Source organism: Chelonoidis abingdonii, chromosome 7 (assembly GCF_003597395.2).
Source record: "Chelonoidis abingdonii isolate Lonesome George chromosome 7, CheloAbing_2.0, whole genome shotgun sequence".
Lineage (NCBI taxonomy): Eukaryota > Metazoa > Chordata > Testudines > Testudinidae > Chelonoidis > Chelonoidis abingdonii.
In genome coordinates this window covers 68,746,504-68,771,608 of record NC_133775.1, presented here as the reverse complement: position 1 = coordinate 68,771,608, position 25,105 = coordinate 68,746,504, and the positions used below count along the sequence as shown (strand labels likewise).

The 25,105-nt window shown below is 47.5% G+C and overlaps 1 protein-coding gene across 5 annotated transcripts in view; it reads right to left on the bottom strand.

Moving 5' to 3' along the window:
• NOS1AP (nitric oxide synthase 1 adaptor protein) overlaps positions 1-25,105 on the bottom strand; it is a 169,913-nt gene that overhangs the window by 120,564 nt on the left and 24,244 nt on the right. For all 5 annotated transcript variants that reach the window (XM_032790954.2, XM_032790956.2, XM_032790959.2 and 2 more), the window contains one exon: positions 7,510-7,581. In XM_032790954.2, coding sequence (XP_032646845.1) covers positions 7,510-7,581 — 72 coding nt within the window. The remainder of the gene's footprint in view (positions 1-7,509; positions 7,582-25,105) is intronic.

Here is a 25,105-nt window from a genome sequence, read left to right as displayed (position 1 = left end):
CAGACAAAACAGAACATGAGATCTTTGGACACATACCCTGGCCGAAGATGTTTGGGTAACCCAGAAGATGTCTGAATCTGTCCCTAGTCACTACTAACATTGGGAAAACTGGAACACCCTCAAAACCCCAGTAGGATCCCTACAGAAACCGCCCCCCCGCGCATTCTCCAATTGGATACAGTAGCTAGCGCATTACCAGTCATTGCACAGGCATATTCCCACACCCATAGGCACAACATCAAGATCATGTCTTTTGTGTAGTTATAACGCTCATCCAGCAGGGAAGTAGTAACCAACTTTCTCCTGTGCACTGCTCATTTCCTTTGGGTCTCCTTTTAATAGGAAATTAGTCAAACAGCACTCAGCATTACATATACCCAATACCCTGTACACAGCTTCAAGATGTCCATCTTCAGGTGCCTACTGTTGGCAGCTGGTGTGTGCACATGCTTTCTCTGTAAGCTGTACCAGGCTGCGCAGATAGCCAGCTCAGTAAACTGAACAGCACTGCCCAGAAAGACCACACGCTGGGTTCTGCAGCAAAGGTGCTCAGCCAGGTTTATTGTCAACAGAACATGTTCCTTGTGCCCTCACCCCCAGGAGCTACAGGGATACTAACACAGGTATGCCCATCACAATGGGCTCAGCTCACTCAGAAATGGCACTTTCGGTTGGACAAAAGGTACCCCTCCTAGGATTTCTCTTGTATACATTGAGAGAAACAGGTGTCACACTCCAATGGCCCAAGGGGTCCCCTGGGGAAGGTAGATCAGCATTGTATATGGCTAACACTATTGCAAGCATCGCAGGGCATCTTGGGAAGGGTCAAAGGTGTGAGTGAGTGTGGAATGAAAGATTCCTTCGCAGGTCACGTGAGGCCAGAGGGGGAAGAAGGAAAAGAGCAAAGAACAGGTTAACTCTGCGCTCCTGCTAGGCCCAAAAAAAAGACGCTGACTCCAACCCGCTCAAGGCCACAAACACACATCTGATTCTTGGCTGCCTGCCAAGAAAGAGGGGGGCCCGGAATTCACCAATAAGCCATAAGGAAGGAAGACGCAGCTGAGCAGACCTGCAAAGGCAGCCCATAACAAGCAAGACAAGCGAAGGCCAGCACAGAGGAAAACAATGAGGACAACGAAGTCTAGCCGGTGTGTTTTGGGAAAGTTGAGGAGACTACAGAGAGCCAGTTTGGACTGGTATAAAAAACACTGGGAACAGAGGTCGCAAAACAAAACACCTCCAAGGCACCCTGGACTTAAAAACCCTCTTAACAGCTGAAGCAATTCGGAGATCGCAGCAGACCCCAGACGGCCTGGGCCCAGGACAGAACTCCAGTACACCCTTCCCCTTCTTCTTACGTTACACCCAGGCTTGGCCAGCCTAGGGTAGAGCGTGTGCGAGTATGAAAGTAGGTTAGGGCTTAGGGGATTAACGTTTTCTTCCTTCCTTTTGGTGATGTGGAGAGAACCCCTCACTCTCTGCTGTTATTTTATAATTTTATTAATAGAGCTTTAAACTTAGACCCTTGGTGTGTTTCGTCATCTCCTCCCCTAAACATCCTGTAGCTTCAGCCTAATCACCTAACGCCTCAGGCAGATTGTTAACAGAAATCTGCCACACGGGTTACATATCACACTGATGTGCTCAGTTACCGACCCTACACCCTGGACCAGCTGGTTCAAACAAAACATCCCCCTCCATCCTCCTCCTATCCTTGTCTTACTTGGGGTCAGTGTGTTCTTGTACAATCACCCAGGATAGGGGTTATACCATAACTCCACGTTGGGGTAGACCTGTGCTAGGCTTCCAGAACATGATTACATGAATACCCAGCGTCTAGTACTTCTTAGAGTGTCCAAGTTTTAGCAGTGCCAGCCAAGCTTTTCCCAAGTTCATGTACCAGGCAGTGAACTTGTAAGTAGGCGTTTGCTTTATGACAGAGCCTGACTTTTTCTAACTTTGATTTAGGCCTCAGGCCTTGCACCAGGCTCTGTGCTCCAGGCTCACTCTCTCTACTACACCTAGCTTCTGCCTACATCCCTGTCTGCGCAGCACAGCTCCCCTTGTATAGCACAATGCAATGTTAACACAAAGCATATGTCTACACTACGGGATTATTCCGATTTTACAGAAACCAATTTTTGGAAACAGATTGTATAAAGTCGAGTGCACGTGGCCACACTAAGCACATTAATTCGGCGGTGTGCGTCCATGTACTGAGGCTGGCGTCGATTTCCAGAGCATTGCACTGTGGGTAGCTATCCCATTGTTCCTGCAGTCTCCCCCGCCCATTGGAATTCTGGGTTGAGATCCCAATGCATGATGGGACAAAAACAGCATCGCGGGTGATTCTGGGTAAATGTCGTCAGACAATCCTCCCTCCGTGAAAGCAACGGCAGACAATCATTTTGCGTCCTTTTCCCTGGATTGCCCGGGCAGACGCTATAGCACGGAAACCATGGAGCCCATTCAGCCTTTTTTCACTGTTACCATATGTCTACTGGATGTTGCTAACAGATGCAGTACTGTAACGCTACATAGCAGCATCTCCTTGCCTTTTGCAAGTTAGCAAAGATGGTTACCAGCTCTACTGTACCATCTGCTACCTTGCAAGTTGACAATGATCATTACCAGTCATACTGTATCATCTGCTGCTGTCATGGGTGCTCCTGGCTGGCCTTGGTGAGGTCGGCTGGGGGTGCATGGACAAAAATGGGAATGACTCCCCAGGTTATTTTCTTCTTTAAGTTCTGTCTAAAGGTAGAGTCAGTCCTGCCCAGATATTAGGCAAGCCTACTAAAGAACCAGAGAGGCAAACGACCGCTCCAGGTCAGAGCCCCAGACATCCCGCAGAAATGATGAGCTGCATGCCATTCTAGGGGGTGCACCTGCAACAACCCCACCTGTTGCTTCCCTCCTCACTCACCTCTCCTGGACTACCGTGGCAGTTATCCCTCCCGTTTGTGTGATGAAGTAATAAAGAATGCATGAATATGAAACAACATTGACTTTATTGTTTCTGCAAGCAGAGATCAAAGGGGGGAGGGGAGGGCAGCCTCCAGCTGCTATGATATTCCAGGCAGGACAAAACTCCAGGAGACAAAACTTAAAGAAGAGAATGACCGGGAGTCATTCCCATTTTTGCCCAGGCACCTCCGGCTGACCTCACCGAGGCCAGGCAGGAGCACTCACGGGACAACAATGACGGATACCAGTCATGCTGCACCATCTGCCGTCCACAAGGCAAGGGAAGGGAAGGGGATGCTGTTGTGTAGCGCTGCAGCACCCCATCTGCCAGCAGCATCCAGTGGCCATACGGTGACATTGAAAAAAGGTGAGAAACCATTTTTTCCCCTCTGGTTTCACCGAGGGGGTGGTGGTGGGAGGCCTGACGACATATACTCTGAACCAATCACGACAATGTTTTTAACCCTTCAGGCTTTGGGAGCTCAGCCAAGAATTCAAATGGTTTTAAGCAAGTGCGGGAACTGTGGGATAGCTACAGTCGTTGGTCTCCCCTCCATCCATGAGCATCCATTTCATTCTTTGGCTTTCTGTTACACTTGTCTCAGCTCCTTAAGTTTCACGCAGTACTGTGCTGAGTCCCTGTTGTGGCCTCTGTCCATCATAGCCTTGGAGATTTTTTCAAATGTTTTGGCATTTTGTCTAGAACAGATTCATCTCCCCATACAGAGATCAGATTCAGTATCTCCCTGTAAGTGTCCGCTGTTGGGGTCGCCCCTCCCTGGGGCAACTGAGAGCCAGGCCACCTCACTACATGAGTCTGGTGAGCTGGCAAATTAGCCTGGTGAGGCAGGAAACAGTCAGGAGCTCAGGCCCTCAGGCAGGGGCTGAGCAAACAGTTCAGGATTTAACCAGCCCAGGCTCCGGGTCCTGAGTGTCGGGATGAGGGGGAGACTGCCACCCGGGAGTGGGGTGGCAGCGGGGACGCAGGCCCACCCACTCCACTGCATCCCAGCCCGGGCTCTAACAGTGGCAGGCAGCCTGCTGCTGTGTCAGTGGGGATCCTGGCCGCAACACACTGACATGGGCTCTGGGTGTGCTGCAGCCAGACTAGGGTCAGCTGCCCCCGGGCTACTTCCGGGCTGCTTCCGACCTCCCCCTCTACCAGTACCTGCGTCTCAGCAGCATCTTAGACGGCATCTAGCACCATGGGCTCCTCGGGAGACTGAGCGAGGGGTAAACTGGACAGCTCCCCTTTGTACCAGTCAGCTTACTGGTTCTTCAGGCATTTGATCAGCATCCAGCCTCTGTAGGTATGGCCAGTCCTCGGGTCAGTCGCAGGCGGCAGGAGTCTCCCCAGCAGGAGCTGGGGCATCAGCGTCTGGCCTCTCCGGCAGCCAGACCCCTTCTGAGCCCTGGGGTTGGGCTTTTATACTTCCTGCCCCACGCCTTGACCTCTGGGGGGCGGGCACAGGCTCCAGTGACTCTGCCCATTTTGGCATCTGAAAGGGCTCATCCCACTCTGGGGTGGCTGGGACCCAGGCCACCTCACTACACTCCTATACGGTCCATGCTGGAGCTCTTTTTTTGATTCTGGGACTGCACGGTCACCTGTGTTGATCAGCGCTCCATACTGGGCAAACAGGAAATGAAATTCAAAAGTTCGTGGGGCTTTTCCTGTCTACCTGGCCATTGCATCCGAGTTCAGAGTGCTGTCCAGAATGGTCACAATGGTGCACTGTGGGATAGCTCCTGGAGGCCAATACCGTTGAAATGCGGCCACACTAACCATAATCCGAAATGGCAATACCGATTTCAGTACTACTTCCCTCGTCGGGCAGGAGTACAGATATCGATATTAAGAGCCCTTTATATCGAAATAAAGGGCTTCGTTGTGTGGAAGGGTGCAGCGTTAATTCAGTTAACGCTGCTAAATTCAAAATAAACTCATAGTATAGACCAGGCCAAAGGCAGCAATCCCCAACACCTTGGCACTGGCTAGCACGCACTGGGAACAACTACTCTTGAGAGAAATCAGGATGGATAAAAATCAATGATTTTAAAAAAAAGTTTTATTTAAAATGAGATTTTTTTTGATAAAATGCTTTTTGAGGAAAAAGCCTATCTAAAGATAGATACATTATAGCTCAAAGATATCTCATCACGGAATAGGGATTATAAATTCTAATTCTATAATATGAGACAATATAGTCATGTAATGTTTAAGAAAAGTTTTATAAATGAGTTCCAATAGTTCATGGATTAGGGACCCAATTTTAGGGGGGTTCCAGGGGCTTCTCTATAGATTAACCTAAATAATCTTTCTATCTACACAGTGGGACTCAGTACTCAGTCTAGAATATACCATGAGAGATCTTAGTTTTGCAGTTCTCAAACTGTAGATTTGTGTCTTCAGAGGTAACATGCTGGTTAACAGCAAAAATGTTTTTAAATAAACAAAATATAGTGGTGAGAAATAACAGACCTCAACCCTATTGTCCTCCTGCAAATTTGTGTACACAGAGTCAATCCCTTGCCTCTCTCTAAAAGTGCAAAGTTTCAAAAAGTTCAAATGAATAGAAGATTGTTGGGGATGAAATAGGTCTGGACAAGAAGAAGAAACCTGGAGATAAATGTGAGAAGGGAGGGACAGGCAGTAGAAACAAAACTGAAACTGTTTGAGCAGCATATTCCAGAAGTCTTGAGGTCTTTCTGAGTTTAGCCTTCATTGATTTGAAATCTACCATAACATTTTCTCACTAGAAGAGAAACCCTATAACGCAGCCAGCCGTAAAAGAGACCCGTAAAAGAGTTTGGGAATAAGAACCATTCAAGAAATACATGTTTGCTGATTTTTTTTTAAAGAAAGTCACACCAGTGAACTGGTGGAAATCACTTAAGCACTTGGATTCAGAGACTGTTGAAGTGATAGTCTCATTTTTAACAGCAGTAGCGTCTTCTGCCGGTGTAGAAAGAATATTTTCTTCCTTTGGACTAATTCATTCCAAACTGAGAAATTGTTTGGGGCCTGATAAAGCAGGAAAGCTTGTTTTTCTTTTCCAGATTATGAACAAACAGGAAAATGAAAGTGAAGATGACTGAGTTAGCTGCAGAAGACAGTATTTTAAGTTTCTCATGTTGACCTGGTTGACTTAGCTGATATTTTTTTAAAAATAATTAATTTCATGTAACTATTTTAACAAAAACAAACTTGATTTTAAAAACTTGAATGTTTAACTAAATTCAAAAATTCATATGCTAGTTTTGTTAAAATATTATATGTTTGCTGTTGAAGAAAAAAAATCCAGAATATATAACATTGTTGTTTTAGTTAAATAAAACAATTTAAATGTCTGTCTGGTGATGTTCTCCTAATACAGCGTGGCAAGAAAATCCTCCAAATATTAATTAATCTATTGAATTGGAGATAGTTCATCTCTCAATGACTTCATAAATATCTGCTTTAATTACCTTTGGTAAATGAAATAACCAAACAATCATTCATTTTCTGATATAGCTGTAAAACTAATCTGAAAAGTTTTAAAATAAAATCACTTTAAAATTGTATAGTGTGTACCTTCTAAAAATGAAACCTACATCTATCTCTGAGTTGTGCAGAATATGTATTAAGGTTATAACAACCAACAAGAATGCAATTTTATGTAGAAATCCATGATTAAAATCAAGTCTTCCTGACTAGTGATTTAAATCAAATCCACCCTCGGAGAAATTCAGAGCAGTGCCAGTCTGTGGTTCCGGGGTATCACTGAGGTGTCATTCCTGCAGATCCCTGAGAAATCTCCAAACATGACTGTGTCATAATGGTAACAGTCAATACCACTTACCACCTTACTGCCACTGGCCAACTGACTACACAGTTAAAATTGGTCCTCAGTGGTAAAGAAACAACATGCAATAAACTAGGCACAAGTCACAGGGATAACAGTAGGTACCCAGAACAGATCCACTGTGATTCCAGACCACCACTCCTCTCTGATAATGCAGTGGTGTAACAGCAGAACTCTGGAAATGCAATGGACTCAACCATTCACATATGCTTCATGGAGACCCTTCTGCACAATGCATGCTCTGCTTCATCTAAGAGTTGCATGTGCATTTGTCTGTGTTCAGCAACCAAGAGAAACATGCACAACCATGCTCTCCTTCTACACTCCCTGCCCTATCAGCTGGCACCTTCTGAGAGAATGGCAGCCACTCAAAACCCACCAAAACCAAGTCAAGACACTGGCACATGGTAGGCACTGGATGCCTCCACACCAGCTAATACCCCACCGAAAAAAAAAGAAGAAACTTTATTTTATGAAAGTCTTCCAACATCCAAGACAACACAGAGAAAGGCACAAAACCCACAGTGAGAACATGTGGAGTCAGAAAGAACATCAAAGAAGCCAGCTTACGAGAAACAACATCAATACTTAGTGAAGAGCACAGAATCCATCAAGCAGCCATGCCCATCAGCACCCCTTCTTGTCTCTTTAATTATGTAGCACACACAAGGAAACATACACCCTTTGCAACACTTACCCTGATTCTCCGCATTGCGGTCACAATCTCCACCCTGCTGTTTGGCCGAGGCACATCAAGGCTTCCAATGTACTAGAAAAAAAAAGGGGAAGGGGGAGAGAAATAGGATTAGTACAGCTCCCATGTCCATAAAATAGAAGAGATGTGCAGGGACTTTTCCACCAAGCAGCTAAACCATCCCCCTGCCAATGCAGGAGCATTTCTCCTTATACATCACAGCACTTTGTCCAGTCCATTTTACGTGTCCTACACAATGATTCTTCTGTCACTTTTCCTGGGAGACTATTCCACAGTCTAATCCATCTGTCAGGAAATTTTTCTTGATAATCACCCTAAATTTTCCATTTCTTAATCTCATCCCATTATTCCTAGGCTGAGTCATCCTAAACCCCCTCCCCCCCGAATCTATCAGTCTGATGTTTTCATCTTTCACACATCTACAGATTATGCCTTCCTCCCTACCACGTGAGGTGTTCCGTCAAGCCACATATTTAACTGTCTTCATTCACAGGTTTTAAGGCCAGCAGGAACCATTATGACAACCTAGTCTGACCTCCTGCATAGCACAGGACGAAGACTCCACCCAATAATTCCTGCACCAAACTCATATCTTGCAGCAGATCTTTTGTAAAGACATCTCACCATACGATCCCCATTGTGGAGATTCCCCCCATGTCCTTAGTTAAGTTGTTCCAATGGTTAATTACCCTTTTGCTGCTAAAAAAAGTGCCTTATTTTGATTCTGAATGTGCCAAGCATCAGCTTCCAGTCACTGGATCCTGTTATACTTTTGCCTGCTAGATTCAAGATCCCTTTGCTCTCAGAAATGTCTTACTCACATAGGTACTTATAGGAGATGATTAGTCATCCCTTAAACTTCCCTTGCATAAACCAGATTAGACTTTTTAGTCTCTCAGTATAAGGCTGGTCTTCCAGACCTGAAATCGTTCTTGTAACTTGTTACTGAGCTCCTTCCAATTTTTTAACATTGTTTTTGAAGCGTGGACACCAAAATTGGACTTGGGACAGAGAGTGGGGTCTATGGAAAGGTTGTAGTTTGCTGGTTATGATTATGGGGTCTATGGAAAGGTTGTAGTTTGCTGGTTATGATTATGGCTATTGTGATACAGGAGGGCCTGGGAGCAGCGGGAACTCTCAGAAGGGAAGTATATAAGCCCTAATAGACTAATTAAGGCGTGGTTCCCTCTAGACGAGGGAGGGTTGCTACAGGTTAATTGGAGCACCTGTAGTCAATTAAGGCCCTGTTAGCAACCGAATAAAACCCCCTGCTTCAGGCAGTCAGAGAAGGAGTCTGGAGCATGGAGGTGTGCTGTGACACTTGAAAGATCAGAAAACTGGAGTAAGGAAGACCCTGCACCAGCAGGGGAGGGAGACTCCCTCCCCACAGTGTGTAAGGATCGAAGGTACCCCACCCAACAGGGAGGAGGGTAAGAACCCACAGGGGTTGAGAGGGGCTGGGGCTCAGAATATGGAGCAAACCCAGACCCCTCCACTGCTTTCCTCCTTTACCACCTTCCAGGGCCAGTAGTGGGCCCTCGGTGCCCCAAGAGCAGGGGCAAGGGGTGGCATCTTAGCCCCTTGCCAAGAAAAGCACAGGACATACCATACTACAATCGGCCATCTTGTCACACGTGGTGTCAGATGATAGAACGAATAGCCCAAGTGACCCCCACAGTACGAGAGCTTTTGGAGAAAGCACAAGAGGACCAACGAACCTACTACATTAGGTGGACTAGCAGAGACTGCAGGGGATTGTTCTCCTTTTCCCCCACGCTGGCCAGTGATGAGGTTAGCCAAGTGAACGGCAGGTTTGCGCCACTAAGAAAGCAGCCAGACTGAGGACTGCCAAAACCCTCTGAGGCGAGTGAGGCGAGCAAATCCACCAGAAAGCACAGAACCCACCAAGGCAGAGAAGGAACTTTGTCACACTATACAAGATTCCAGGATCGTCACTCTGAAGCCCAGAACATCTGTTGAATCAGTGTGAAGTGATATAAACAGCTACATGCAGGGTTGAGAGCTCTTTTTGTTCAGAATATCACCAGCTTCGATCACTCTGAGACCAAGGTGGAACTTGGGAGTCCAAAGGTGCTGTGGCAGCTGGAAGTTGATCATTGATCAGAGAAGGAAGGGGTAACAGCTTCATATGGTAACAAAGAAGTGCTTGTGCCTCCAGCCAAGGGCCAACCCTGTGTACAGACTATTGCTCACTACAGCACAGTGCATGGAAACAAGAGCCCTCATTCTCATCTTCTTCACACATGGGACTTTATAAATTACACCCATGAACAACACAAGCTTTCAGCTACTAGTATATCTATATCCAGCCCAAACACACAGTGACTTCTTTATTGCCATTGCACATTGCAATCTCATCTCTAGTTAGAGCTGGCCAGAAAACTGGAATTTCCCCCCACAAGAAAAATTTAACCAGAAAAATTTCCTTTCAAAAAATGAGTTTCTCACATGAAAAAATATTAAAACCCCCTTCTTTTCCTAAAGTTTTTCATTTGAAAAAAATCTTGTGTTTTTTTCTAGTTTTCAAAAATTTCTTTAAATGACAAAATCGCATGAAAGTTTGTTTTCTATGAAACCTTATTTGTCAACAGAAAAAAGCTTTTCATTCGAAATTTTTCAACCATCTCTTTTACAACTTGGTCTCCATCATCACCCTAGGAATTGCTGCTTTCCAGATATTCCCCCCTCCCATAAAGTGAGTGTGTTTCAGGTTGTATCCTCCAAGATTAACTAAGTTGCATTTCCTCCCCACACTCAGATTGATTTTATTCTCCATGCAGGTCTCTAGGCCTCCTTGTTTTATTTATCTGTCCAGTGTTTGCAAGTCCTCCCAGTGTGGTTTGATCTGCAAATTTTATCTTCACGCTGGCTGCTCCTTTTTAATCACTAATGAAGATTTTAAGTAAAAGACGTGACTCTGATCCCTGTGGTATCCCCTCAGATAGGTTTGCCAAATTCAATACATGACTCTTTAGCATAGCCCTTTGAGTAAGGGCTGCTAGAAAGTTTTCGGTTCTCACAATAGCATGTGTTTTTAATTAGTTTTTAGAATGGGATTTAACAAGACTATTAAATGGTTTATCATCCAACCCTATTACAGTTACCGCTTTCCCCATCATCTTTGCATTTTCAGCACAGGCAACAAATAAAGCAACCAATGTTGCCTGCAAAGTTATTTATTAGTAGCCCCAATGTACAATAGAGCTGGAGCCTCCATCTGAACACTGACATGCATCCGACGAAGTGGGTATTCATCCATGAAAGCTCATGCTCCAATACATCTATTAGTCTAAAAAGTGCCACAGGACTCTTTGCTGCTTTTATAGATCCAGACTAACATGGCTACCCCTCTGATATTTGACATCTGGACACTAGCTATTCACTACACAGGCCAAGCTGTTGGACTGTGGTTGTGAGCACAATTGACCACTAAGGCCTTGTCTACACCAGCAAATTTCTATGCAGTAAAGCAGCCTTCTGTGTTGTAACTCCCAAAGTGTACACACTGCCAAGCCATTTAGTGCACAGAAACTGCGCAGTTGCAGTGCTCTGAAGAGAGGCATACAGCTTTTTGTGCCGGGGCTACAGCACTGCGGTGCCAGTGTAGACACCCTGGTCGATTATAGCACTGCAATTGGCCTCCAGGAGGTGTTCCACAATGATTGTTCTCGCCTCTCTGGTCATCGGTTTGAACATTGGTCACCTGAGGACAGGGCAGTAACCATCATCCCCATCCCATAAATTCCTTTAGAATTTTGAAAGTCCCCTTCCTGTTTGCTCAGTGATGCGTGCAGTGGTCTCAGCACATCTTTCCAGGTGGCCATGCCTGTTCCATGCATCAGGCGATCCCCTGCTTGGAGCAATGTCGAGCTGCTGGACCTCATCAGTATTTGGGGAGAGAAGGCTGTCCAGTCCCAGCTGCACTCCAGCCATAGGAATTATGATACCTACAGACAGATGCATGATAGAAAGGGGCCACGACCAGGGCACACTGCACTGCACGGTCAAAGTGAAGAAGCTGCGGAATGCCTACTCCCAGGTGTCAAGGCAAACTGCCACTCCGGTGCTGCGCCCATGAGCTGCCGGCTCTAAAAAGACCTGGACACGATACTCAGTGGCGACCCCACCTCCACTGCGAATACCACTGTGAATACTTCAGTGGCTCGCTTGCCAGTCAAGAGTAGACTGAGCCAGGAGGAGGAAATCTTGGACGAAGATGTGGAGGGGGACCCAGAGGCAAAAGGATGACTCGGAGGTCAGAGATGAATTCAGCCAGGAGCTCTTTACTATCCCAAGGGAGGCTAGTGAGTCACAGCTGTTAGATGATGGCAAAGCGCAAACAGGAGAGGAGGTCCCTCGTAAGTGAATTTGATTTTGGAAATCACTGAAGTGAGTTGTTGAGGGCAGGAGGCTTGCAGAAAGCAGGCTTATCTCCACCACATGCCTAGTCTGACTGGTGGAACAGGGTTTTGATTGACTCTCTCACTTCATGGGAATCTGAGTCGGATCTCCAGGAAGCTCTCATGGAGATACTGGGCAATCCGCTGCCACACATTCTTTGGCAGAGCTGCTTTGTTTCTTGCCCCATTAATGGTAACTTTCCCGTGCCACTGTGCCGTCATGGTGGGGGGGGGGGGGGAGAACACTTTGCTGCACACAGGCAAGCTGCATAAAGACCAGGGAAGCAGCCATCGTCTTGGAGAAGACCCTCTCTTGATTCGCTGCTCACCCTCAGCAGCGAGATATCTTCCATAATGATCACATCCTGTGGAAAATGTGGGGACAGGAATGATTATCAGCCCCCTCCACATGCTGGCTTTCCCCAATTGTGTACAGCAGGGTCCGGGAAGAGTGATTTATCCTACCCCTGTGGCTACTCACTATTTTCGGGATCTTATGGCTCATGTGTGCTTTCCTGGGGTCAGCCAGTTAGTGATAGGTGTGAGTGTACTGTCTGTGTTTTAAAATCACTGAATCAGTGGTCTGTGTGTTGCAAACAATACTGGTTCTGTAAAATGTTGCATCTAAACTTCAGAGATGATCTTGGGAACCCAGTCTCTTCTTTATTATCGGTGACTGAACGGCTGCGCAGAATTAGAAAGCGGCCATGAAGAACTAAGGAGGACTTTCTGCGTGAGGTTATGATGCACTCCACAGCCGAGAAACAGGACTTGAAGGAGCAGCAGGACAGAGAGAAGAGGGAATGTAAGGAGAACGTGGCACACCAGAATAAAGCCACAGAGCAGCTCTTAAAGATTATGGAGCATCAAGCAGACATGCTCCAGGGCAGTACTAGCACTCCAAACTGAGCAGCTCTGCACCCCCCCCTCCTCTGCACTCACTCTCGCAAAACTCTCTCATACTCCCCTCAGACACTGCCAACGCACTCTTATCAACCTCCTGGCTCTGCTCTATACCTGTAACATTCCTCTCCTCCCCTGTCACAGTCCAGCATTCTGGACTCCCACTACCCACTGCACTCAACACCCATCCATCTGCAGTTTGGCCCTGCTGAAGTACAGTAGCTGCTCCATTGTACTCCAAAGGAGATGGCTGGATATGATCCCTGGACATACACAAATCTTTAGCTGTCCCGGGACCCCACCTCCTCCTGGGATCTTCCCTGCACCCATCCCCCTTACTGCTGATGTGTTTTTTTGTTTGGCTCTCACCTCCGGTTGTTTTTTAATAAAAGAACTGTGTTGGTTTGAAAGCAAACTTTATTCTATTAATTAAAAGCAAACAGAGCCCTGCAAAGCAACAGACAATTATATTAAACCTTCATATTGCATCGTCTGCACCAATCACAATCACCTCCTAGCATTACAAGTACTGAACTCCCGAGCATAGCAACAAATATTAGGGGCTTTCAGCTTCAAATTGCTGCCTCAAGGCATATCTGATCTTTATGGCCCCATGCTCCACCCCTCTAATAGCCCTGATCTCTGACTGTTCAAACTCAGCCTCCAGGCGCTGAGCCTTAATGTGTCCAGCCCTGAGTGAAGCTTTCACCCTTCCTTTCACAAATATTATGGAGCGTACAGCATGCAGCTATAAGCATAGGAATGTTGTCATCGGCCAGGTCCAGCCTCCCACAGAGGCAGCACCAGCAGGCCTTTAAATGGCCAAAAGCACACTCAATCATTCTGCATTTGCTCAGCCTGTTGTTGAACTGCTCCTTGCTGCTGTCAAGTTGCCTCATGTATGGCTTCATAAGCCATGGCATTAAGGGGTAGACAGGGGTCGCCCAGGATCACAATGGGCATTTCGACTTCCTCTACGGTGATCTTCTGGCCCTGGAAGAAAGTCCCTGCTTGCAGCTTCCTGAACAGACCAGTATTGCAAAAGATGGGTGCATCATGCACCTTTATGGACCAGTCCACGTTAATGTCTGTGAAATCCCCATGGTGAGCCACAAGCACCTGGAGAACCATTGAGAAATATCCCTTGTGATTAATGTACTCAGTGGCTAAGTGGTCTGGTGCCAGAATCAGAATATGCATGCCATCTATCGCCTCTACGCAGTTAGGGAAGTCCATTTGTGCAAAGCCATTCACAATGTCACACATGTTGCCCGGAGTCACGGTCTTTTGAAGCAGGATGCAATTAACAGCCCTACACACTTCTGTCAACACGAGTCCAGCGGTTGACTTTCCCACTCTGAACTGGTTAGCGACTGATCAGTAGCTGTCTGGAGTAGCCAGCTTCCACTGTGCAATCACCACGCACTTCTCCAATGGCAGGGCAGCTCTCATTTTCGTGTCCTTGCGCCACAGGACTGGGGCAAGCTCACACAGTCCCATGAATGTGGCTTTTCTCATCTGAAAGTTCTGCAGTCACTGCTCGTCATCCCAGACGTGTATCACAATGTGATCTCACCACTCAGTGCTTGTTTCCTGAACTCAAAAGCGGTGTTCCACTCTGGACAGCACCTCCGTGAATGCCACAAGCAATCTCGTGTCGTAGCTAGTATGTGTGGTGAGAACAAAGTTGCATTCTTGCCTTTGGAGTTTAAGGAATAACTCCACCGCCACTCGTGATGTGTTGGTCAGAGTGAGCAGCACACTGGTCAACAGTCAGGATCCATTCCTAGAGACTGAAGAGGCAGAGTACACAGTACACAAACCGTTGAACGATGGCACCAAATGTGGATGGAAGCGCTTGGATGTGAAGCAATGCATCATGGGGCATTGAGACAGGACCCATGATGCCCCACAACGCCCTCCATCTTCCCACAAATCTTAGCGGCAGAAGAGAGATGCTCTGTGAGATAGCTGCCCAGAGTGCAGCTCTTCGAATATTGCTGCAAATGCCGCAAGTGTGAATACGCTAATGCACAGGCAAGCTGACAACACACAACTGCGGTTTCCCTTCAGTGCTCTCTGAGCAGGCACTGTAATTCCCAGCGCTGTAACTCTACCAGTGTAGACATGCCCTAAGACACAGAAGAACTGGCGTTCGCATGGCATGGAAAAACAGTGCTCAAGGATCAAGGGGAGGCTAATAGCAGTATTGTGACCCTTCTCCCTCTCCTCTGCCCTTGAGCACAGTGCTCCCACTTGAGCCGTTTTCTGGTCAGCTGCTATTACTACTTGTATTCTGGTAGCATCCACACAGAGCACCTGATCAGAAGAGCTCACAATCTACATTCTCGGAATATAGGCCCACAGATATCTGAACTGTGGCCCATATATCAGAAATAAAGTTGCAGGAGCAATCACCTGCAAAGATGATGTGCCAACGTATGTTCAGGCCTTCCTCATCAGAATGGAGCACAGCATTGTGGGACTATGATCTCCAGAGTCCAGGGCTCTGTCACATGATAGGACGGCTACACAGATGAAACATTTAACAACAGAGGCTAAGTTGCCAGTGCAGCTGTCCAACAGATACAGCTGGACACAGATGCTCACCAGGGCTGAGGACAAAGGGAGGTATATGGGACTAGTCACATTACAAAGCAATAGTGAGCTGAGGGGCAGGGATCCGAAACTAGAGAGACATGGAAGCTGAGATTTTCTACCTCAGGGATTTGGGCACCGAAGTCCCATTAAAATGACTATGATCCACTGGAGAGCTTTGAAAAAGCTCAGTCCCAGCCTAGACTGCAAGAGAAACAGTAGGTGGTCACAGCCTGCATTGCAAGGCACATGCACAGGGAGCACAGAGCCCTTAACTCTGGCACTGCCAACTCCTGAGTACTTCCCTCTGTAGCCTGGATTGATCTATGGAAACTCAGTCAGACAGTTGGATCTGAAGAGCAAAGGGATGGTATCGTGGCCTTGGCTTTCCTTATGCAGGGGGTGACCTGTATTATCTGGGAAGATGCAGCAGTGGGCTATCCAACTCCCATCACCGTAGTATCTGAGCACCTGATAGCCCCCTGGGGGGAAAGGCAGTGTTATTCAGTGATGAGCTGCCAAAATCTTAACAACCAACCAGTTCCCTACTGGATCTTTGGTGGCTCTTCAGTGGCGGTTCCTTCACTCACTCGGGTGTTTGGCAGCACTTTGGCAGCGGGTCCTTCAGTGCTACTGAATACCCAGAGCAAGTGAAGGACCCACTGCCAAAGTGCCGCCGAAGACTCGGAGTGCTGCCCGGTGAGTACAAGTCCCACATGGTGGTGGGTTTTTTGTTTTTGTTTTTTTTAAGTCATCCCTGCTGGGGCCCTGTCGAAACTGTTCGAATCAGGCCCCGCACTTCCTAAAGCTGGCCCTGCACATTGCGGTTGCAAAATCGTATCGGGCTGGGTAGGGAAGGCTGTGCCTCCCAAAACAGCCTGTCCACCCCCATCCGACCCCCACCCACATCCTGCCCCTGACTGCTCCCCTCAGAACCCGCAACCCATCACCCCCCCACTCCTTGTCCCCTGACCACCGCCTCCTGAGAACCCCCACCCTAACTGCCCCCCAGGACCCCACCCCCTGCCCAACTCACCCCGCTTCCTGTCCCGACTGCCCTGACCCCATCCACCACCACCCCGACAGACCCCTGGAACTCCCACACCAACCCAACCCGCCTGTTCCCCATCCCCTGACCGCCCCCCGAGAACCTCTGCCCCCTCCAACTGCTCCCTGCCCCTTATCCAGCCTGGCCCGGCCCCCTTACCATGCTGCTCCGGGCAGCGTGTATGGATGCTCTGCAGCCCGCTGGAGCTTGCAACCCCACCCCCTTACCATGCTGCTCAAAGTGGAAGGAGCTGCAGGGCTGCCCAGGAGTGGTCCAGAGCGTTGGTCCTGGCGCCAGCAGTGCAGTACGCTGAGGCTCTGCAAGAGTGGGGAAGGCGGGGAAGGGGCTGGGGAGCCTCCCCAGCCAGGAGTTCAGGCAGGCTAGACAGGACGTTTGCCGACCCCTTCAACAACCAGTTCTAAACCGGTTTCTAAATTTAACAACCGGTTCACGCGAACCGGTGCAAACTGGCTCCAGCTCACCACTGGTGCTATTACCCCCATCACATGGGTGGGAACGGCGGCACAGAGACTAAGTGACTTGCCCAAGGCTACGCTTGTCCATCTATGTGTTAGACGCCGAGCCTCCTCAGCTACCAGTGCTGAGTCCAGCACCGCATGGATAGCATTAACCAGGTAGCACTAGGGACCCCACACTGCCTTTGATTAACCCTTCCTTGCCTGCTTCTCTCATTGAGGGATGAAACAAGAAGCCAAACAATGGCTGTTTTTATGGCCCTGAGGTCTGTGCTGTGACAATGCAGCCACCCTGGAAGAAGGAAAGCCCCAGTTCAGTGGCCAGTCCAAACATTTCCAGCTGGGAGACTGGGGCATGCTGCCTGCAGCTGTATCTCAGTATCTGCAGCCTGGCATCAGGCTGGAGATTAAATGCAGTAAAAGCTGTTCAGGCCACTGATGCATGCCCCTTTGTCCCATCCTATTCTCTTGTCGAGGGCATGGAAACATGGTGAGGGAACACTACCCTGGGGTGGGAGTGTGGGGCTGAGGATGAGGGCACAGGGGTGAGGAATTACTCATGCAGGCCCATTTTGAGTGTGTGGGCATCCCCATATTCATGGCAATGCTTCTCCAATACAGCACTGGCCTCCTCCTCCCAACCCAATGCACACAGCACCCGGGGTGGTGGTTGAGATGCTGGGTGCATTGCATCCATTCCTCTCCCTTCAATGCCTCTCACCACAGATCACTCCTGTCTGGAAGAGCAATGTTACTCTGTGCATGGAGGTCCCCTCTCTCAGAGGGGGTGGCACTGCTCCTCCCTGATGCTTGGCCCCCACTGCTGCTAAAGGGATCCCTGCAAGATCAACAGAGATTCCCTCAGCCAGCTATCTGCTCCAGGGCTGAACCATAGCCACTGTGAGACAGTCCTGCACCATGGCATCACTCTCCAGTCCCTTTGGAGCTTTGCTTTCCCTCAAATCAGCCACTGGGAGGCGCCACAGGCACCACTTCCCTCTCAATGGAGGGCCACTGCATCCAGGCGCCCATAGGATGTTTTGGCCCCTCACCCCAGGATGGTTGGTGCAGTCTCCCAATCACACCATCTGGTAGCCTCTCTTAGGGTATGGCTACACTTGAAATTTCAAAGCGCTGCGAGAGAGCTCTCCCAGCGCTGCGAGAGAGCTCTCCCAGCGCTGCGAGAGAGCTCTCCCAGCGCTGCGAGAGAGCTCTCCCAGCGCTGCGAGAGAGCTCTCCCAGCGCTGCGAGAGAGCTCTCCCAGCGCTGCGAGAGAGCTCTCCCAGCGCTGCGAGAGAGCTCTCCCAGCGCTGCGAGAGAGCTCTCCCAGCGCTGCGAGAGAGCTCTCCCAGCGCTGCGAGAGAGCTCTCCCAGCGCTGCGAGAGAGCTCTCCCAGCGCTGCGAGAGAGCTCTCCCAGCGCTGCGAGAGAGCTCTCCCAGCGCTGCGAGAGAGCTCTCCCAGCGCTGCGAGAGAGCTCTCCCAGCGCTGCATGTAATCCACATCCTCTACAGGTGTAGCATGCAGCACTGGGAGCCGCGCTCCCAGCGCTGCCGCACTGATTACACTGAGGCTTTACAGCACTGCATCTTGCAGCGCTCAGGGGGGTGTTTTTTCACACCCGAACGCGAAAGTTGCAGCGCTGTAAAGTGCCAGTGTAGCCATACCCTCAGGGTGCTTTTGTGGGACTCTGGCAGGCTCCAGAATTCCCTGCGGGGCTGGGTTACAGAGACCAAGCCTTTCCCTGCAATACTCCTGCCAAATTAGAGTGCACAGGCCTTTGCCACAGGCAGCCAGATTCTATCCCCTGCCCCCAGGGCTCTGCTCCCTCTCCTGAGCAGTGCAATCACTTTCCTCATCCCACTAACTGTCTGGAGCTAGCCTGCCTCTCCCATGTAGCACAAACAGCACCGCCTCCCCCATCTCCCTGGGAGGATTTAGCCTTTGATTTAGGGATTGGGACAGATAAGAGGACTTTTACCATTTCTGCAAGAAGCTGCCTTAGACTTTCCCAGACTGGGTAACTCTTTCAAAACTCCTGCACCGTTAGCTCAGCGGTGGTGCTGTCCATGACTTTCTGTGTACTGTCTTGCCCCCTGGAACAAGCTTGATGTGTATCTCCCAGAGAGCTCTGATTTACTCCCTTCTTTTTCAGGAAGCACCCTGGAGCCCTGCCCTGCTTTGGTGGGTCACCCCTGTGATGTTATTGATATAAACTGGGACCATATAAAACATGGTTTGCAACCAAGGTCCTGGAGTGGCACCAAATCTCATGTAAAGGGGGTCATATAAGGTGTCTAATACCAGGTTATGGGTTACTGGTTATGATTATGCTGTCTGTATGTCTGTATCATTTTGTAGTTGAAGTTATAAGTATTGGCGGTATACTGTCTGTACTTCAAATTGGTGCTGTAGTTCTGGGTAACACCCAGACAAGTTGGTGTTAGCTCTGCTCAGCCTGCTTGATGGCCCATTAAGGACCATCAGCTACCCAACTGACCCACTGAGAGGAGGCAGATATGCCTTGTAACTCAAAGTATGCAGGGACTTGCCCATGTGACTCCAGACTCCATTTTACTGTAACTTTCCGCAGTAAGAACAAAGACATGTTCTCACACCTGGAAAAGCCTATATAAGGCTGATGCCTCATCTCCATCTTGTCTTCAATCCTGCTTCCTACCTCTGGAGGCACTTTGCTACAAACTGAAGCTCTACACAAGGGACTGATGACCCATCCCAGTGGGGGATGTTCTCCAGAGACTTGATTTGAACCTGCAGTTTACTCCATCACTGCTACAAGCCTGAACTAAAAACTTTGCCATTACTGTACGTAATTGATTCCATTTAACCAATTCTAGCTCTCATCTCTCTCTTTTTTCCCTTTATGAATAAACCTTTAGATTTTAGATTCTAAAGGATTGGCAACAGCATGATTTGTCAGTAAGATCGGAAGTGTATTGTGATACAGCATGGCCAGAGGGCAGCATAAGAGTGTTAGCAGGGGGCCTTATTCCCTGCCAAGGGAGGAAGGTTTGCTTTAGATTAACTAGAACAGCTGTGGCCAATTAGAGCACCTGACTCCAATTAGAGCACCTGACTCCAGTTAGAGCACCTGACTCCAGTTAGAGCACCTGACTCCAGTCATGGGATATAAACCCCTGCTTCAGTCAGACAGGGGGTGGTAGTTGAAGGAGAAAGGTTGGATTGGAGCAGAGTGCAGATTGCAGAAGAGAAGAGTTTGTCCAGAGAGAAATAGAAGGTTTGGAGGAGTGCTGCGGTGGATTGGGAAGCCCAACAGAAACCCTAGGTAAGGGGCACCAGGCTTGTATAGAAGAGAGGCGAGAAGCCCTTCACAAGCTGACGGGTATGAGAGGGAAGTAACCCAGGGGAAGAAACCGCTAGTCAAGTGGTTCACCACAACCCCAGGGCCCCTGGGTTGGGACCTGGAGTAGAGGGCGGGCCCAGGTCCCTCCCTCTCCACTCCCCTCCTCCAAGGACACTAGGGGAGTGATTAAGAACTGGTTCAGAGGCAAGCAATATCGCCCTGAACCTACCCCAGAGAAGAGAAAGCGCGAGACCCAGAGAACAATACCGGCAATTTGCCACAGTATATTGACCTGGGCCTGGGGCTTGGTCTTTTGGGATCGAGAGAACCTTTTTCTTTTACTAGGGTGTTGGTTTTCATAACCATTCATCCCCAGGATGAGTGGCACTGGTGGTGATACTGGGAGACTGGAGTGTCTAAGGAAATTGCTTGTGTGACTTGTGGTTAGCCAGTGGGGTGAAACCAAAGTCATTTTTGTCTGGCTGGTTTAGTTTGCCTTAGAGATGGAAAAACCCCAGCCTTGGGTTGTGACTGCCCTGTTTGAGCAATTGGTCCTAAATTGGCACTCTCAGCTGGGTCCCGCCAGAACCGCATCGTCACAACCTTACACCAGGCTGATGAAAAGAGCCATGCAGATTGCTTTCAACAAAGTGAGAGAACAGAGGCCTGCACAGGCCTACATGTCTGGTTATTGGGCAGCTAGCAGCCTCAGCTGGCTGGCTGGCTAAAACCCATGGGGAGCACTATGCATCCATAAGCAATACCCTTTCACCTCTCTCCCCCCGCCTCTACACCTTGAAGGAAAATGAGCTTACAGTATATTGCTATAACAAATTTCATTCTGAAGGATTCTAAAACACTACCTAAACCATCCTATCACTTTAATCAGCAGTGAAATGCAGCCAACTCTGGGGGTTCAGCATGTCAGCTAACAGTGCACAGCAACACCATACAACAATTTTGGACAGAAGTGAAGTGCCATTTGATGTCCATTGGAATTTGAAGGGGAACATAGAGGGGCAGAATGCAATCACTAGGGATGAAACCTTGATGGGACATTGAATTTAGCTCCTTAACTCGTCAGAAAACTTTAGTAACTCAAGAAATCGGGATGTTAGTTTTGCACCATAGCCAAAAGCTGGCACAGACTTTTGCTAAGAGTTCTTCTCAAACTGGAAGAAAATATTTGAAAAATGGAGAACCCAGAATGTTCTGAGTAGATGCTGCTTCTTGTCCCCGAGAAACACGGCAGCATTGGAATGATGTTATCTGGACTTGGTTTATCATAGGCAAGATCAAATAAATGAACTTTGAGTAACATACAGTAAACTTCTGATTTGCACAGCTCCCCCTATCCTCCTCCTCCCTTATTACTATCCTGGATTTTCAGGGATTAAGTCCCAAAGCCTATGAACCATGTTACGATATTTCCTGGTAAATGAATCATAATGCTGAAATTACGCAATAAGACAACGGGGCATGAAATATGGAGCAATAACTCTTTCCCACTGATGGGCTTGGCCTCATGCCATCACAGCACCTAGAGCTATGAATCTGTTTACCGTAATACTTCAAATGCTCTGGCAGTCCTCACTAAAATTAGATATTATTAATTAAAATCATCCTTCCACCAGGAACCATTCACCCATCCTACCATCTCATGTTCAAAGTCAACAGATATAATCTGAGACATCAACAATGTGTCTAGGTTAATTTCCTTCCAAAAACCAGTTATAAAGGACAATGTATAAGTTACAGTTGTTTTATCAGCAGAGTATGTAGTGACAGTTCTCGTGCATTCCCATCCTAAAAGCCCCATTTCTATTTGATAACTTCTCAAAAAGTTACTGGTTTTGCTAAAATTTTGCTTATTCAGTCTAAACTCCTAAAACAGAGTTTTGTTTTTAAACTTGGAAGGGAGGAGACAACTGGTCAGAAGACGGGGATGGGGGGCAGGCTCACGAAAAGTAGAGACTTTTCATCAAAAAAAAATGAAAACCTGAAATCCAAGATGATTTTGGTTTTACAATTAGAAGTCAAAATTTTCTGCAAAGCACTTTGTCTAACTGAAAATTGGTTTTGACAAACTTCTGGATCAGCCCTCTGCAATCACAGAAACGCTTGCTTGACCTTTTGGGTGACAGCTCAAGCATCTCAGCAATGTGTGGTTATCGCTTGCCATTTGGCAGCCCTTAGATCATAGCTGCAACCTCTAGTGTCCCAGTGAAAAGCTACTTCGATTTGCCAAGCTTAGGAGGATTTAGAAGTGTACTGTGCAGGCATGTGCACTAGTGAGTGTGTCATACAGTTGAGGGTGGGGGTGGAAAAAGGGTTGTTTTATTTCTTACTATTGGCACTGCCTGTGTGTGGTATGTAAGCCATGTGGAAATTTGGGTTCAATATATGTTCTCTCAACATACTACTGGTTCCGTACACATCTACAGCTGAGGGGACTCATGCAGATGCATGTGGGCAGCATTCAGGTATGTGGAACGTATCTGAAGATGTGTCTGAAACAGGCAGGGCCATGTACCATTCTTCACAGTAGTGAAGATAGGCAGTTATGATCAGTGCTCAGATGTTGCACTTCAGGAGACTGCAGGAGTCCTTGCATCACCCAGTGTTCATACTCTTCAGGACAAACTCTTTCCATTCCTCTCTAGCAGCTGGTTCCACACGATGGGACTCCATTGTTCTATCATTTCTCTTAAAAACCCCACCCACCAGGAATCTCCATACAAAACCTATACAATTAGGAGCACTCCAACCCAGGAAATACACAGGCAGCCTGAACCCTGTGTCCTTGTGCATATGCATTGTAAAGCAGGCCTGAATTACAAGGTCACATGCTGCTTTTTCTGCAGGGCTGGATGGAGAATGTTTCGCTCGCTGTGGAGATCGGATGGCGTGCAGTGAAAACACATTGAATGTGTTGATATAAATACATATCCAACAGCTGCTCCATTCGCTGCACTCCATCCAATTGTGCTTTAACAAGACAGGATCCTGTAATTTTCAATCCATGCATCTGAAGTGGATTTTTTACCCACAAAAGCTTATGCCCAAATAAATCTGTTAGTCTTTAAGGTGCCATTGGACTCCTCGTTTTTTTTCTTTACAGAAAAACAATGTTATGTAATTAGCAACTGCATCAACACATACAAGCAAGCAGCTTGCACCTGGGGACATAATCACGCAGTGTTATTACATCCATAAAAACAGGATCCCAAGCAGGCTTGGTTGGAAATGCTGCAAGAGGACACTGAATGAAATCAGACTGCTTTACACAAATGGTTAGCCTGTGGAAGTTGAGGTTAATCTCTAAAAAGCGTTTACTGGTTTTGTACTGTGTATAACCTGTTTCCCATACCCCTCTTCCTAATTCTTAAATCTTAACCTTTAATAAACTGATTGTTTTCACTATAAATACATTTCAGTGCTGTGATGTTACATAGGAGCTGATCCTCTGTTCAACCAAACAAGCTGGTGTGTATGCTTTCCCCCTGAATCATAGAAGATTAGGGTTGGAAGGGACCTCAGAAGGTCATCTAGTCCAACCCCCTGCTCAAAGCAGGACCAATCCCCAGACAGATTTTTACCCCAGTTCCCTAAATGGCCCCCTCAAGGATTGAACTCACAACCTGGGTTTAGCAGGCCAATGCTCAAATCACTGAACTATCCCTCCCCTCCCTGGGGATAGCTTACCTGATATCACTGTGAGTAGCTAGCGACAAGGGCTCGAGGACCACTGCAAAGCAAAGTGAGGGCTAGCATTGCCCTGAGGAAATTGTTTGGACAATGACATATGGTCCATTTGTGACTGCTACTAGCAAATATCTCCAACGGCCAGTCATGGGACACTAGATGGAGAGGGGATTGAGTTACTGCAGAGAATTCTTTCCCAAATGTATGGCTACTGGGTCTTAATGGCTACTGGCCACTTAATTAAGGCTAGTAGCATCAGGGAACTAAGACCCTAAATCCACTTAATTAAACTCAAAGATATCTCACCATGGAATAGGGATTATAAATTCTAATTCTATAGTATGAGACACTAGAAGATACCATCAGAGATGCTTAGTTTTGCAGTTCTCAAACTGTGGATTTGTCTCCAGAGGCAACATGCTGGTTAACAGCAAAAATGTTGCTAGATTAGATTAGATAAGATAGATAGAGGTGAGAAATAACAGACCTCAACCCTCTTGTCCCTCTCCAAATTTGTGTACGTCTCTCTAAAAGTGAAAAGTTTCAAAAAGTTCAATGAATAGAAGATTGTTGGGAGTGGAATAGATCTGGACAAGGAGAAGAAACCTGGAGATAAATGTGAGAAGGGAGGGACAGGCAGTAGAAACAAAACTGAAACTGAGTTACATATTCCAGAAGTCTTGAGGTTTTTCAGAGTGTAGCCTTCATTGATTTGAGATCTACCATATGATTCTCTCACTAGAAGGGAAAACTTATAATGGCAGCAGGCCATAAAAGAGACCCAGTCTGGGAATAAGAACCATTCAAGAAATACATTTGCTGATGATATTTTAAAGAAAGTCACACCAGTGAACTGGGGAAATCACTTAAGTACTTGGATTCAGAGACTGTTGAAGTGACAGTCTCACTTTTAACAGCAGTAGCTTCTTCTGCCAGCGTAGAAAGAATATTCTCTTCCTTTGGACTAATTCATTCCAAATTGAGAAATTGTTTGGGACCTGAAAAAGCAAGAAAGCTTGTTTTTCTTTTCCAGATTATGAACAAACAGGAAAATGAAAGTGAAGATGACTGAGTTAGCTGCAGAAGACAATATTTTAAGTTTCT